Raw genomic sequence first — 12,888 nt, 5'->3', positions numbered from 1 at the left:
CTATTTATAGCAAAGGTTCAGACTTTCCCACATGTTCTGGTTTCACCTGGTCCGACCTTTTCCTCTGCTCCTGCGTAGACAACAATGAATGTGCCAACGACCCCAACCTGTGCGGCACCAACGGCGTCTGCCAGAACACTCCAGGGAGCTTCAACTGTGACTGCCAGAGAGGGTTCTCCTTAGATCCTAACGGACAAAGCTGTGAAGGTCTGGAACCAGCTCATCACATCCTGGGTCTTTGACCGTGGTTCACAGTCCTTAGCATTTGTGCTGCATTAGCTAGAAGACAACCTGTTTGCTGGTTCCATTCCTGGTCTGTCTGTAGGGAGTTTGCATGTTTGGGATGAGGGTCATCGTTCACTCTAAACTGACCCTACAAGTAGGTGTGAATGTGAGTGTGAATGGTTGTGTGTCTGTAAATGTCAGCCTTTGATGGACTGGAGAACTGTGCAGCCGTGGAGCTAATCCCAACTGTCATCAGCAGAGGGCGGGGTTTCACCCTGAACTGTCCTCCAGTCCATCACAGACAATCAATCACAGAGGTGGAACCAGTGACCTGGTGATATTCTGTCTGTAATACAAAGGTCTTTTACTCAACAGGACATTAACAAAAGTTAATTAAAATATCAGTGCAGTTTTCCCACTGTAGACAAATAAGTTATGCTCACTGTTCAGAGGATCACAGCAGGTATTTCTAACCTGTCTGTCTCCACCAGATATGGACGAGTGTGACGGGAACCACAGGTGTCAGCACGGCTGTCAGAACCTGGTGGGTGGGTACCGATGCAGCTGTCCACAGGGCTACCTGCAGCACTACCAGTGGAACCAGTGTGTGGGTGAGTCAGAAACACCGCTGCACCGCTCTCCCTCAGCAAACAGAGAGATTCTTTCCCCCGGGGGAGAACTCGGTGACTCTGTTGCCAAAGTATGTATAAATCCGCCTCAGTGTTCTGGGCTAAAGCCCGACTTGGAAAACTTCTTTAAACAACTTCTCCGCCCGTTTACGTTTCTGCAGTCGGCCTTAAAATACAGACCTGTTGGAAATGTTTTCTGTTTTTCTCTGGAATTGTTGAGAAAGAGAGAGAGAGAGAGAAATGTCTGAGTCCATTTGAAATGATTGTACAGTAATGCACTGGATTAACCTGCGGTTCTATACCACTTTACCAGTTTACCAGTAGTAATAAGTGCCCTAAACTGGAGGGAGCTCTGGTTGAGGTGATATTTTAGGATGGAGGTGCTTTTTAATTTTAATTTGTTGTAATGCATGAAACAGAAGGATTGACATTAGTTTTTACCAGATCTGGTACCAGTGATTGGTGGGCCTTATCTGGCCCACGGACCATAGTTTGCCCAGGTCTGAATTAGAGCAATGATAAGAAGGGGGGTTATTGGATATACAGTAAACATCATTTTGCCATGGGTTATAATTTGTTAGTGTTTTGATCTGGTTCATGTCACATATTAATTACCTCTCAGTGTGTTGTCTTCACTGGAAAGACACCGTTAACTTCCTGTCACCCTCCCGTCCCCCAGATGACAATGAGTGTATGAACAGCCAGATCTGTGGGGGGGCGGCGTGCCACAACACGCTGGGAAGTTTCCGCTGCCTGTGTCCCACCGGCTTCAACTACGAGCAGGGCGGCGGGGGCTGCATGGACGTCAACGAGTGCTCCACCACCCAGAACCCCTGCAAGTTTGGCTGCTCCAACACAGACGGGGGCTACCTGTGTGGATGCCCCGCCGGGTACTTCCGCGCAGGACAAGGGTATGTCCCTCAGTGTGATTGGCCCATGTTCTCAGAGCCTGCTTGAACCAGCTGGAACCAGCTGACGGGTCTGTGTTTGGTTCAGACACTGTGTCACAGGTCTGGGCTTCAGCAGTGGCAGCAGTGACATCAGTGAAGGACAGATGGGGGAGGACGACGAGAACTCTCTGTCTCCTGACACCTGCTACGAGTGTAAGATCAACGGCTATCCCAAGAACGGACGCAAGCGCCGCAGCACCAACTCCACGCACGAGGAATCTGTTGCAGAGCTGCAGGTAATCTGTCAACTACTGAGCTACCACTGGGAGGAGCTGCTTCACCCGGGACCGGTTTGAACTTCTTATTTTAGAGAACCAAAGAAAAGTAGACTTAAAAACCATGTTTTCTTTTTTAAATCAACACATTAACATCCCAGCTCCTATTTATATTTAATTCTTTAATTTAGCTCCTAGTTTCAAAACGTTCGACACTACAATTATTGCTCAGTATTGCAAAGGAGGCGGGGTCTAAAATGAGCTCAGAAAAATGGGTGAGGGTTGCGTCAGAAATGGTCCGTTACACATCAGTAGAACTACAGAGAAATATATGGAGAATATAAATACAAAGTGATACTACTACTATAATAAATGTAAAGAAAAGGAACCATCACCAGGTTGTAAAGGGTCAAAGGTCACTAGTAACAGATTTAAAAGATTAGATACAAAAATACTGAACAGTCACAGAGAAATACAGATTATTATGGGTTGTCAAGGGCCGTGTGTGACTGACATGAGGTAGGACAAACCAAGTCAGTCAGCGCTGAATAATTTATGATAAAAATGTGTGTGTGGTTGACAGTCACAGACCCCCGGTCTACCTCTCATAAACGTGACTGTCCTTTGTTCCTGCAGCAGTCTCAGCAGACCGTCAGCCTGGCCAGCATGGACATCGACGACACGCTGCAGCTCCACCTGAACATCAGCAGCCTCAGTAACCGCCGTCACATCCTGGAGTTCACCCCGGCCTTGACCACGCTCAACGACCACGTGCGCTACAGCATCGACTACGGCAACGAGGAGGGCTATTTCAAGATCAACCAGAGAGAAGGGGTCAGCTACCTGCATCTGAGCAAGAAAAAACACCTGCCACCGGGGGCGTACTCCCTGCAGATCAGCAGCGTGCCCCTGTACAAGAAGAAGGACCTGGCTGAGCTCGAGGACCAGCACGATAAAGACTACCTCACTGGACAGCTGGGGGACGTACTGAAGATGAGGGTGCAGATCGTCCTGCACTAACCATCAGCAGACTGAGACAGGCAGGCGTTGCCCACGGCAGCTAATCCAGGTCAGGTTCAAACTCGCGACAAACAAACAGCCAATGAGATCTGAGTCTGGATCAGTGGTTGGAGGCAACTTCTACTGTGACAACAGGGAGAGGGAGGCGGGGCTCACTACCAAAGAGACGGTGGGGGGGGGGGGGGGGGGGGGGGGGGGGGGGGGGGGGGGGCTGTGTCCAATGCTTGCCAAAAAAAAAACATTTCAACATATCATACGTTCAATATCTGCAGAGAAATGCCAGCGGACTGAGGTCAGACCAAGAACATACGGCCCCCGGGGGGGGACATTTTTTTTCCCACAAACTTTGCTTGGATGGCAGAAGACGAGAAGAATTTCCCAATAGTCAGAAAAATTCATTTCCTCCCTCAGGTTAAAGACGGGAGCAACGTGGGAGTCAGCACGTACAGTACTACTACAGTACTATAGTACTATTGGGTTCATTAGGTCTCCATGCAGATAGTATTATACTGGTGGTTTCTTAGAGTCAGACATGTGGGTGGAGTTTTACCTTGATTTTTTTTTTTAGTTTTAAGTAGGCCTGGTTTTACAGGGAGGTCACGCCCCCTGCTGTCCGTTTGCTCACTTTAGGACAGCGCTACTGCCACATTTGCCGTCTTGTCCCTGATCTTTGTCTTTTCTGAATGCTTTCTACTCTCCATAACGCCTCTCTCCTTCTCAGAAAAGTAGTACTATTATTTACAACAATAATGAAATGAATTCTTCTTATTTGTGACCAGTTCCCCCCCCCCTCCTTGTCTCTGTGTATATTTTCAAGGTAAAACTATGTCTACATGTCTGACTGCAGCAGTGGTTACTAAACGTTTCCTTCCTTGAACGAGGAAATAAAATTACAAATCCATGAACTGTTTGACTTTGGGGAAAAAAATAAGGAAAATATCGACGTTGAAATTTAGTTCCCCCATTTGCTTTGGACCCTGCAAAGGCTGCGTCCCCCACTTTGGGAACCACTGGCCTATAGGAAACTACATAGTACATGCTCATGTTAATTTAAGTGTGTAGAAAGTGGGCAGATGAACCCAGTGTGGACTGTTGAGATGTGACCGACGTCGGAGCTTGAACGACTGCTGCGTATTTAAACCCCGCTCCTCCATCTTTCCTACTGACCACAGAGATTGGTATTTCCTGGTGCTCGCAGCAGAAACCCGGACTTCTGAATGCACTGTACTACAATGTATACAAAACCCGGTAGTCCATAATGTAGGAGGGTAAGTCAAAAAGATCGAAGACAAACCGATAACACTCCTTTATTTATGACGATGACGAAGCTGTGGCTCCGCCTTCTCCATCAATGTCTGTGACAAACAAAACTGATCAATCATTCAGAATCAAACGGTTGATATTAGTTTCCAAGTGAACGTCATCAGTCCATCTGAGCCAGGAATATCACCAACAACCCATGAAGTTCAGATGAGTCAGACATTTTTTGGGTGGCTTAAAAAAAAACTACACAGTTTGGACCAAAACAAATGAATGTAGTTGAAAACAGTGACATCTGGAGCCCGAAGGTTGCGTCAAAATAAACATTTAGTTTTTGTACACTAAACTGCTAACACTTACAGCCACAACTCTCCTAGCGTGTTGCTAGGCAACAGAGAGTATTGCCTTCTTGGTCCGTCATCTGTAGGATTTTTTTTAAAATTACTTGCCAATCTCTCACTTTCACTCCGCATTTCTTTAATGACCACAGACTCGGCCATTTTGAGGTTGTATTTGTGCCACTACTTGAGTCAACCTTTTATGTATGTGTTTTGGTGATGAACAACCACAGCCACCTGCAGGAATCAGCCCTGCTGTCTGAGGACTTTTTGACTTACCCGGTACAGTCCCATCTCCCGGCCATGGTCAGGACTTCACATCTTTGTAACCAGTAACAGCTCGCTTGTTGCCTGTACGCTCTCTCCTCTATTCATGTACATTGTGTTTATACTGTAATAATCAAAGCCACTTTTAATCTATGAAGCATTTGTAAACTAGAGGAAGCCCCCGTGGTACGGGGGAGGGGGGGCTTTGTAATGGTGCTTATAATGACCAACTACTTCCTTGTAAACTTTGTATACATCCACACACACATATGCATACACACACCTGCACACATGGATGATGCCAGACCTGGGCCTTCATGATCCTGCACTGAGGCCGTCGTGGCCACACTTCCTCTCACAAGCCAAAGCAGTCAGTGCTGAATTACCAGGGACCAGGTTCACACCAGTGAGGGTTTCGCCGAAACAATAAAAACATATTTTTGGTCCACATGTATCCCATACTGTGCTTTGACACACACCAGACTTTGAAAGTCTTGTTATGGTTATGTAGTATTAATACATATGGCCTCTGAAGGGGACTCGCCCCTCACTTTGGGAACCACTACATTGAGGGATTTATGAATCCCCAATCAGCCTTCCTGTGTGGTGACATCACTCAATAGCACTGTTGCATCTTCTGTATTGTCGCCACCTACAGGCTGGAGTGTGTACATCACTGTTACTACTGTTAAAAAAGGTTTAAACTTAAGATGGAGAACAGTGTGTAACACGTCATTGTATCTGTTTTCAAACCTATACACCTGTAGGTGGTTCAGTGTTACTACATGAAAAGTTAAGAATTTCTTGAAAAAAAAAAATCTTTCAAGACTGGTCTGTTGGTGTGGGTGTTTGGTTCAAACCAGAAATTGGGTGTAATGACGTCTGAATGTTCACGACACGAGTGATGAAATCTGACCGTTTAGGTTCAATCGTTTTTTATACTGCCCTCTTGTGGCTATCCCATGCATCAACGTTTGAACATTTATGAATCCTTTAAGGCTCTGAGAATTTTAAAACCTCTGCTCTGAGTGAAAGTATTTGGAAATCAAATCATTTAGACTTCTACTCCAAGAAGTATAAAGTTAATGTTTATTAACAAATATCCATATATTTAACATTTACAGTAACAACATTCCTATTGTCCAGTTGAGCCAAATCCTCCAGCCCCACGCTCGGTCTCATCCAGAGTCTGAAGAAAAAAAATAAACAATTTAATTCAAATCAAGTTTTTAGGACAGTTTAGATGATTGTTGTTTTTTTTTTTACCTTTTCTTCCACTAGCTCAGGATAACAGATTTTCTCACAGACCAACTGAGCGACTCGATCTCCCTTTTTCACTGTGAGACAAACAAGAAAATTACTTTCATTCACACATATATAAAAATTGTATATTCTACTCATACATTTTGCAGTAAATATTAGTCCATAAACCTTTAATAAAATGGTATTTAAACAAACAGACGAAGAGTTTTGCTGCAGCAGAGACCAGGATATTTTTAACTGATAAAAACAACTCACCTTCAAACGTCTCCTTGCCGAAATTGAAAAGCACGACTCCCACGTTCCCTCGGTAGTCTTCGTCCACCACTCCGGCTGAGAAACACACGAGCAGACATTAGACCAGGGGTTCTCACAGTGAGGGTAGGAGTTTTAAAAGTGCACCGATTTTTACTTTTATTTTAGGAGAAAAATGTTCAGACTTTAACTTAATTCCCTCAGGATTTAAGCTAAAAAACAAAATATAGATTACCCAGCATGCACCAGGCCTGGGAAATATACTGTACAATGAACCTGGTGATTTTTTTAGTCACAGCTCCTAATAGGATTAGTAATGGTTATAATTACAACCACTGAGGTTATTTTTAGGACTGGTTTACAATCACAGTAAACATTTCCTGACAACCACAATCTTATCTTCACTGTCGTATCAGTTTTATACATTTAAATTATTATCCGCTTTTAATAAAAACCACAATAAAACACACGTTACCTAACCAGAAGGAAGTGACCTGAGAAGAAACAGGTCAAAGTCATCACTACATTCTGTTTACAGCACTGTGATCCCACAGCAGTGATAGATCTGTCTCCACCTGCAGAAACTCACGTTCTCCTCTAGGTGTCACTCTACTGAAAGTCTGTAATGTTATTGTGGACACTGATGGCTCTTTGTGACACAGTCCTCCACGTGTTCGTGCCATAAAAACTAGTTTTTACATTAGAACTGTTTAGGACGAACGCTGGTTTTGAACACGTGACTTTGACTTTAGAAACTCACCACCAACATCGATAAAGTGCTTTACTGCCAGCCCAGACCTCGGTGCTGTTGAGAAAAACAAACAGAAATCAGAGTCAGTATTCACCCTTGAATATTTCAGATTCGGCTCGTCACGTGACACACTTACCCACTCTGCCGTAGTAGCCGTGTGGGGCCGCTATCTGGATGTCAGTCTTCACGATGGCTTTGTCCATTGGACCAATGGAATAATCGTACGCACTGTGTAAGTGACAAAAACGACGTTAACACAGAAATGCGATTCTCAACAAAATAGGTTCGTGATATGAACACAAAAAATGTAGCAGCAGCACAAACATGATGGTAACTTAAAATATCTAAAATTTTGTTCTAGTAAATCTTGATAAACACAATGTACTGAACAGCTGTTTTGGTTAAAGACACTGGTAGTGACTTGAATCTTTGGTTCGGGCTCAGTGTGGATGAGGGCGGAGCAAGTAGCGAGGGGGAGAGTGGGTGACGGTTCTAGGCAAATGAGGAAAAAACGGTCAGAACAGAGAGATTAGAGATACTTTTAGTGAAAGGGCGCGTATTTTTACAAAAATTATATCGCGTGCAAAAAGTACGTGAACCCACGTTTGATAAACATAATACTTATAAAGTATGCCTATTATACTGTGCAGTACTCTGGTCAGTATTTATACAAGAATTCAAACTTGATGCGTGCATTTTTTTTATTCTAATGCTCGAGTTCACTGAAATATTTGCTCTTGATGAGTTCAGTATATAATTGATTATTTGATCTTTTTGGATTTAAAAAAAAATTTCTACAGGTTTCTTTCATTCTTATGCATTTACTTTCGATAAACTGCTGCGGCGGAAGCAGCTGTAAAAGGTTCTCACCGACATGAACATATTAAACTTAAACTTATCTTTATTTGTCATTTGTGACACAGCACAGCACAGCATGCACAATGAAATTTAACCTCTGCATTTAACCCATCACCATGTTCAGTGCATCTCAGTGGTAACCTGGCAGTTGGTGGATTCGAGCCTTCCGGACCGAAGAGCGCTTCCTTTACCACTAGGCCACCACTAACTGCTGGGATTTTTGTGATTCTGACATTCAGAATGCGATCCACCTGTACAGGTCGAATCCTGCAGCGTTACTGGATCCTCTGGTCGGTGTCGTCGCGTGCTCTGAAAGTTTGGCGAACCTGAGCACAGCTCGCTCCTCTGCAGCAGCAGCTTCTAGCTTTGCCTTCTTGGATGGAGACACGGAGGCGGCTGCATTTTGTAGAAGGGGCATGATGATAAAGTTAAACAATCGACCGACAACCGAGAGAAAAAAACCTGAATAAAGACAGAGTCACCCGGTGACACTGATCTGACTAGTTAGTGCTGCTAAATATCCGTCTCTGCTTGTTCTTTGGCGCTTTTCTGAATATAAACGACCATTATTCCCGCGAAATACATTGTACCAATAAGCGGCGTCTCCAAACTTACGTCATATTAAAGCGAGAGTGTTTATGATCTATGTCTGGGCATGTGTATATTCATGTAGTTCTGCAGAGAACGTATTTAGTTAATGAGACTTTAAAAAAAAGACGCTAAATAAATGACAATGTTACCACGTTCAGTAAGTCCTCACGAGAATTACAGACGTAGCAGCAACGACAAGTGACAAGTCGAATAAGCTTAAACAAGACAACGATAAAACAAATTACCAACTTCCATTCTGTTAACTTATAGACCGTTATTATTTTAAGACATGTTTGGTAATACATATATACTACAGGATATAACCGTAACCATTAAGTCTAAAAGCAGCTGGTGACGTTATGAGATGCAAGGCTACCGAAGCTAATGTTAACATTATCTGCTGTCCCATCTTCTGTATTGCTTGCCTTTGTTTCGACATGACAGCTGCATATGAAATCCCTTCCGAACGTGTACGCCAACGTGTCGAAACCCGAGCAGCATTGGTGACAAAGACCCGGTTCACACTCGTGTAGAGTGTGCAGCATGTAAACAACAACTACGACGGTCCCGGAAACATGACGTTAATACGATCGCCCTCTTGGTCCGGTCAATACCGGAAACAGCACTTGCATCACGTGAGTAACTTTACAGTGCTTACAATCTACACGATCCAAATCGCTTATACGCGAGAAAAAAAAATCATGTGCCATAAACTTTAATGTGATTCTTGTATTTTTTATGTATTGATATTAACTTAAATACATGGAAAACTGACCGAACTGTTCACTGCTTTGTGAGTTTATTTACCCGGACAAAGATGGCGGACATAACTTACCACGTACCACGTACCACGCTGAACGCGGCATCTGAAGCTGAAATCACGTCAATCAACGTTATACGTCTGATGCCCACGACTGCGTTACAAACAAGTAAGTGGTAAATTTAAGTAAGTATTTTAAGTACTTCCTAAAAGTATGCATTATTTTCCAAGCAGATGTAATTAACAGGTGTTTGACTTGTTAAACAGGGGATACGGAATATGCTAATATGAATGGAATAGCAATCATGTAGTATTCTACTGCTTTTACTGATAAACTGTATTGAATGTATTACTTGTTAGTTAAAAGTACTTTCTCCCAGACGTATACTGATTATTCAAGTAATAGATCAGGCAGCTGCAGAGGTGATGAATGGTTTCAGTGGATTTATATAACACCGCCTAGACTAAAGACATATTTGACCAGCAGAGGGAGACAAAACACCAAAGACTTTGAAAATAAAAAAGCAGATGATTGACTTTTTACATTTTTTTAATTAATATATATTTTTAGAAGACACCATTACATGTTCAATTACAAAGGAATACAATATATATTATAATCTCTTGTGGTTAAAAATCACTTTCTTTCAAATAGTGTGCTGGTGGTGAAGTTACAGTCTTTAAACAATATAATGTGTAAAAGTAAACAGCTTTATAACAGCAGTGTATTTAACAAACATAGTGGAATATTAAAAAAAAACCTCAACCCCTCATTACCATCAATCATTAGAAATAACACATAGTTGTTCATAAACCCTCAATCATGTTGACATTTTTGTTATGGAAATATCTACAGGTTAATTCAGAATTCTACTATTTACAAAAATTATTTTACAGTCACCACAGGTGCTTCTCTGCCTCAAAATACATTTTCCTACAATACTGTGATGATTTCTGACACTTGCAGTGCAGTACAGTACAACTCTGGGAAAAAAACCTTAAGTTGAGACATTAATATTCAGTAGACCTGCTGAAAACGTTTACTTTTAGACTTGTGTCCTGTCCATATTGTTCTTCTCTGATCATCTGAGAACATGAGCAGGTTCTCCTGTACGCTGCTACATTCTGTTTGACTTTACTGTTGTTGTTGAAGGCCGTTGAGTTGACGTTCTCCAGGGTACGGAAGATAAATCAGTTTTATGTTACTGCTATTCTGGCCCATCTGGTAACCTCGGAGAACACTGCCGTTAGACACTTAGGAGTAGAAGGTGAGCACGCTCTTGTGGTTCCCTCTGATGAGCAGAGTTGGTGGGAGGTTTCTGGTGAGAATGTCCAGCCACGCCATGTAGAGGTAGTCGGACACGGACTCTTTACGGGCGATGGGCATGCTCCTGTGTGGGGTGGAGACGTAGACGTAGAAAGATTTGATATGAGCCAGTGAAACACCAACAGTTCAAGGTTCGGTGAGTCGCTCGGTTCTACTTACACTATAACCAGGTTGGCGTATTTGGAGTGTTCCTGCAGCAGCTCATTGAGTCGTACTTGGAGCTGAGTCTTTAAAACAGGAGAAGAAGAAGCAGCGTTGTTGTTAACATGCAGATTAACACACACACACACACACAGATGAGGACATTTGTATGTAACATGTTCATGGAACTGTGCTGGGCAGCTGTGTGTGTGTTTGTGTGTGTGTGAACAGAACTGGTCCAGTGGGACACATTTATGGAACTGTTTCACAACATCAGTGAAAACAGGACGTGATGTAAGAACATGACAAATTAAAATCATTATCTTCAACAGCCACCGTTGATCTCCATAAGGGGGCGCTGCAGAATGTAGTTTAGGAACCATTGTTTTATATGATGTTGGTCGTTGGTCTGTTGGCTGTCAGTGGCTGTCAGTGGCTGTCTGTTGTGTTGAGGTGTCAGTGCCTGTCACGGGGGGCGGGGGGCGGGAGAGAGGGAGGAGGATGAGAGGACGGGGGAAGGGGACCTGTATTTGAAAATCCGTCCTCTGTGTTTTTACCTTCTCCTCAAAGCTGATCAGTTCTTCATCGGTGATTTTCCAGGGACTGTCCTTCTGCATGGCCTCGGCCTCAGCCATGTCCTTGGATCCTTCGTGTAGACGGAAAGGCTCGATCATGTCGTCCAGCTGCTTCAGGCTGGGAGGAGGGGTGTGGGGGGGGGGTTAAAGTGGTCTCTATCAGAAGGCTCTGATGTTCAGATAATTCCAGAGTAGGAGCGCTCACCTGTCGGGGCGGGGTTTGACGTGGATGTCGTCGATTACTACCACGTCGGTACAGTTTATTCTGAACTTCTGCAACAAAGACTCCATCCTGGAAGACACATGGTCCCACAGTCAATACAGCTGGTGTCAAACAGCCTCTGGTCCGGCTGAGCGTTTTATTAAACCACCGTCTCTGAAGCTGTAATTACCATGGAAACACTGTGTGTGTGTGTGTGTGTCTATGTGTGTGAACTCACTCCTGTTTGTCCAGGTCACTGCGCTCAGGCTGCCCTGCAATGAAGATCCGCAGTTTACAGTCTTTCCACTTCTTCCTGGTGCTGAGGATGTAGGGCAACAGCAGAGTCAGACCTGGGGGGGAGAGGAGAGGAGGGGAGGGGAGGGAGGGAGGGAGGGAGGGAGAAGGGGGGGAGACAGGATAGGGGGAAGAGAAATTAAGTTTGTGAAATGTATCAGATTTTTAAAATGTTTTAAATCAATTTTAATGACTGTGCAGAATGACAGTCTCCCCCATGTCCCCTCCCTCCCCCACCCATCTGTCCCTCCAAGTTTGGTTTCTCTAACACCAGTTAATATAGTTTTGCCAAATGACCTTTGCGATAAAAATAGTTTTGGCATAAAGTGTAGCTGTTATTAAAGTATTAAAGTCACTAGATGGCAGCATTGGAGCTCATTTATTCATGTTTTAATAATCAGGGGATTGTTTGGAGAATTCTGGTGCCAGCAGCTCATACAGTGGTTTGTACAGATAAATAAATACATATATTTATTAAATGATATATAAATAATATCGGAATTGGAAATTAAGTGTCTGGACAATATTGGGAAAAAGTTAATATTGGACAACCCTAATATTTACCATTTAATAAACTTGATCAAAGTATTTTGAGCTCCTGAAGATATTCACCTTCAGCCCAGTGTGTGGGTGTCTGTTGGGGGATGAGGGAGCGGGGGGGGAGGGGGAGTGGAGTTGTAAGAGATGACTGCCACTCCAGTCTACACCTACCTCCGTCGTCGAACAGCCACCACACATCGATGGTGCCTTTAGGCTGTTTCTTCTTGAAGTGAGCGCTGGCCTCCAAAAGCTGCTCGTTCCTCTTAACGACCTGCGGGGGCGGGGGGGCACACACTGACACTGGCAGAGAGAACACAGAGAAACTCATGAAAAGTCCACTCAGACGGGGGCGTTTGTGCAAACCCAACACTCTGCACTTTCATCCCCGTCAGCCGGAACCGATGTCTCTGAGCGCCAGTGCTCCAGTGCG

General features: G+C 43.8%; 3 protein-coding genes across 6 annotated transcripts in view; 1 reads left to right on the top strand and 2 right to left on the bottom strand.

Moving 5' to 3' along the window:
* Positions 1-3,202, top strand: part of fbn1 (fibrillin 1) — a 50,256-nt gene extending 47,054 nt beyond the window's left edge. For 2 of the 4 annotated variants that reach the window (XM_025055812.1, XM_025055811.1), the window contains 5 exons: positions 79-207; positions 717-836; positions 1,534-1,765; positions 1,851-2,040; positions 2,656-3,202. In XM_025055812.1, coding sequence (XP_024911580.1) covers positions 79-207; positions 717-836; positions 1,534-1,765; positions 1,851-2,040; positions 2,656-3,039 — 1,055 coding nt within the window. In that variant the 3' untranslated portion in view covers positions 3,040-3,202. The remainder of the gene's footprint in view (positions 1-78; positions 208-716; positions 837-1,533; positions 1,766-1,850; positions 2,041-2,655) is intronic. The other 2 variants (XM_025055813.1, XM_025055814.1) reach the window with 2 other exon arrangements.
* Positions 3,203-5,976: 2,774 nt separating this feature from the next.
* dut (deoxyuridine triphosphatase) lies at positions 5,977-9,206 on the bottom strand. The gene is made up of 7 exons (XM_008310184.3): positions 9,045-9,206; positions 8,280-8,424; positions 7,307-7,398; positions 7,180-7,224; positions 6,423-6,497; positions 6,171-6,241; positions 5,977-6,093 (listed from the first exon to the last, which is right to left on the bottom strand). Exons 1-7 carry the CDS (start codon positions 9,118-9,120, stop codon positions 6,040-6,042), a joined length of 558 nt encoding a protein of 185 aa, XP_008308406.1. The 5' UTR covers positions 9,121-9,206; the 3' UTR covers positions 5,977-6,039.
* Positions 9,207-9,911: 705 nt separating this feature from the next.
* The window catches only part of slc12a1 (solute carrier family 12 member 1), a 13,777-nt gene continuing 10,800 nt past the window's right edge, over positions 9,912-12,888 (bottom strand). Inside the window, exons 21-26 of the mRNA XM_008310186.3 lie at positions 12,630-12,758; positions 11,863-11,974; positions 11,628-11,714; positions 11,405-11,540; positions 10,866-10,933; positions 9,912-10,770 (exon numbers count right to left, since the gene is read on the bottom strand). Coding sequence (XP_008308408.1) covers positions 10,635-10,770; positions 10,866-10,933; positions 11,405-11,540; positions 11,628-11,714; positions 11,863-11,974; positions 12,630-12,758 — 668 coding nt within the window. The 3' untranslated portion in view covers positions 9,912-10,634. The remainder of the gene's footprint in view (positions 10,771-10,865; positions 10,934-11,404; positions 11,541-11,627; positions 11,715-11,862; positions 11,975-12,629; positions 12,759-12,888) is intronic.

This window comes from Cynoglossus semilaevis, chromosome 5 (assembly GCF_000523025.1).
Source record: "Cynoglossus semilaevis isolate Cse_v1.0 chromosome 5, Cse_v1.0, whole genome shotgun sequence".
Lineage (NCBI taxonomy): Eukaryota > Metazoa > Chordata > Actinopteri > Pleuronectiformes > Cynoglossidae > Cynoglossus > Cynoglossus semilaevis.
Note: the sequence above shows the minus strand (reverse complement) of the source record. Positions and strands in the feature narration are given on the sequence as shown.

Bases quoted from the DNA above. Each gene is read 5' to 3' on its own strand.
- dut (XM_008310184.3), bottom strand. From the start codon at position 9,120: ATGCTGCTCGGGTTTCGACACGTTGGCGTACACGTTCGGAAGGGATTT. The intron at 6,242-6,422 runs GTGAGTTGTTTT...TTTGTCTCACAG, and splicing joins CGGCAAGGAGACGTTTGAAG to TGAAAAAGGGAGATCGAGTC. The intron at 6,094-6,170 runs GTAAAAAAAAAA...TTTTTTCTTCAG, and splicing joins CTGAGCTAGTGGAAGAAAAG to ACTCTGGATGAGACCGAGCG.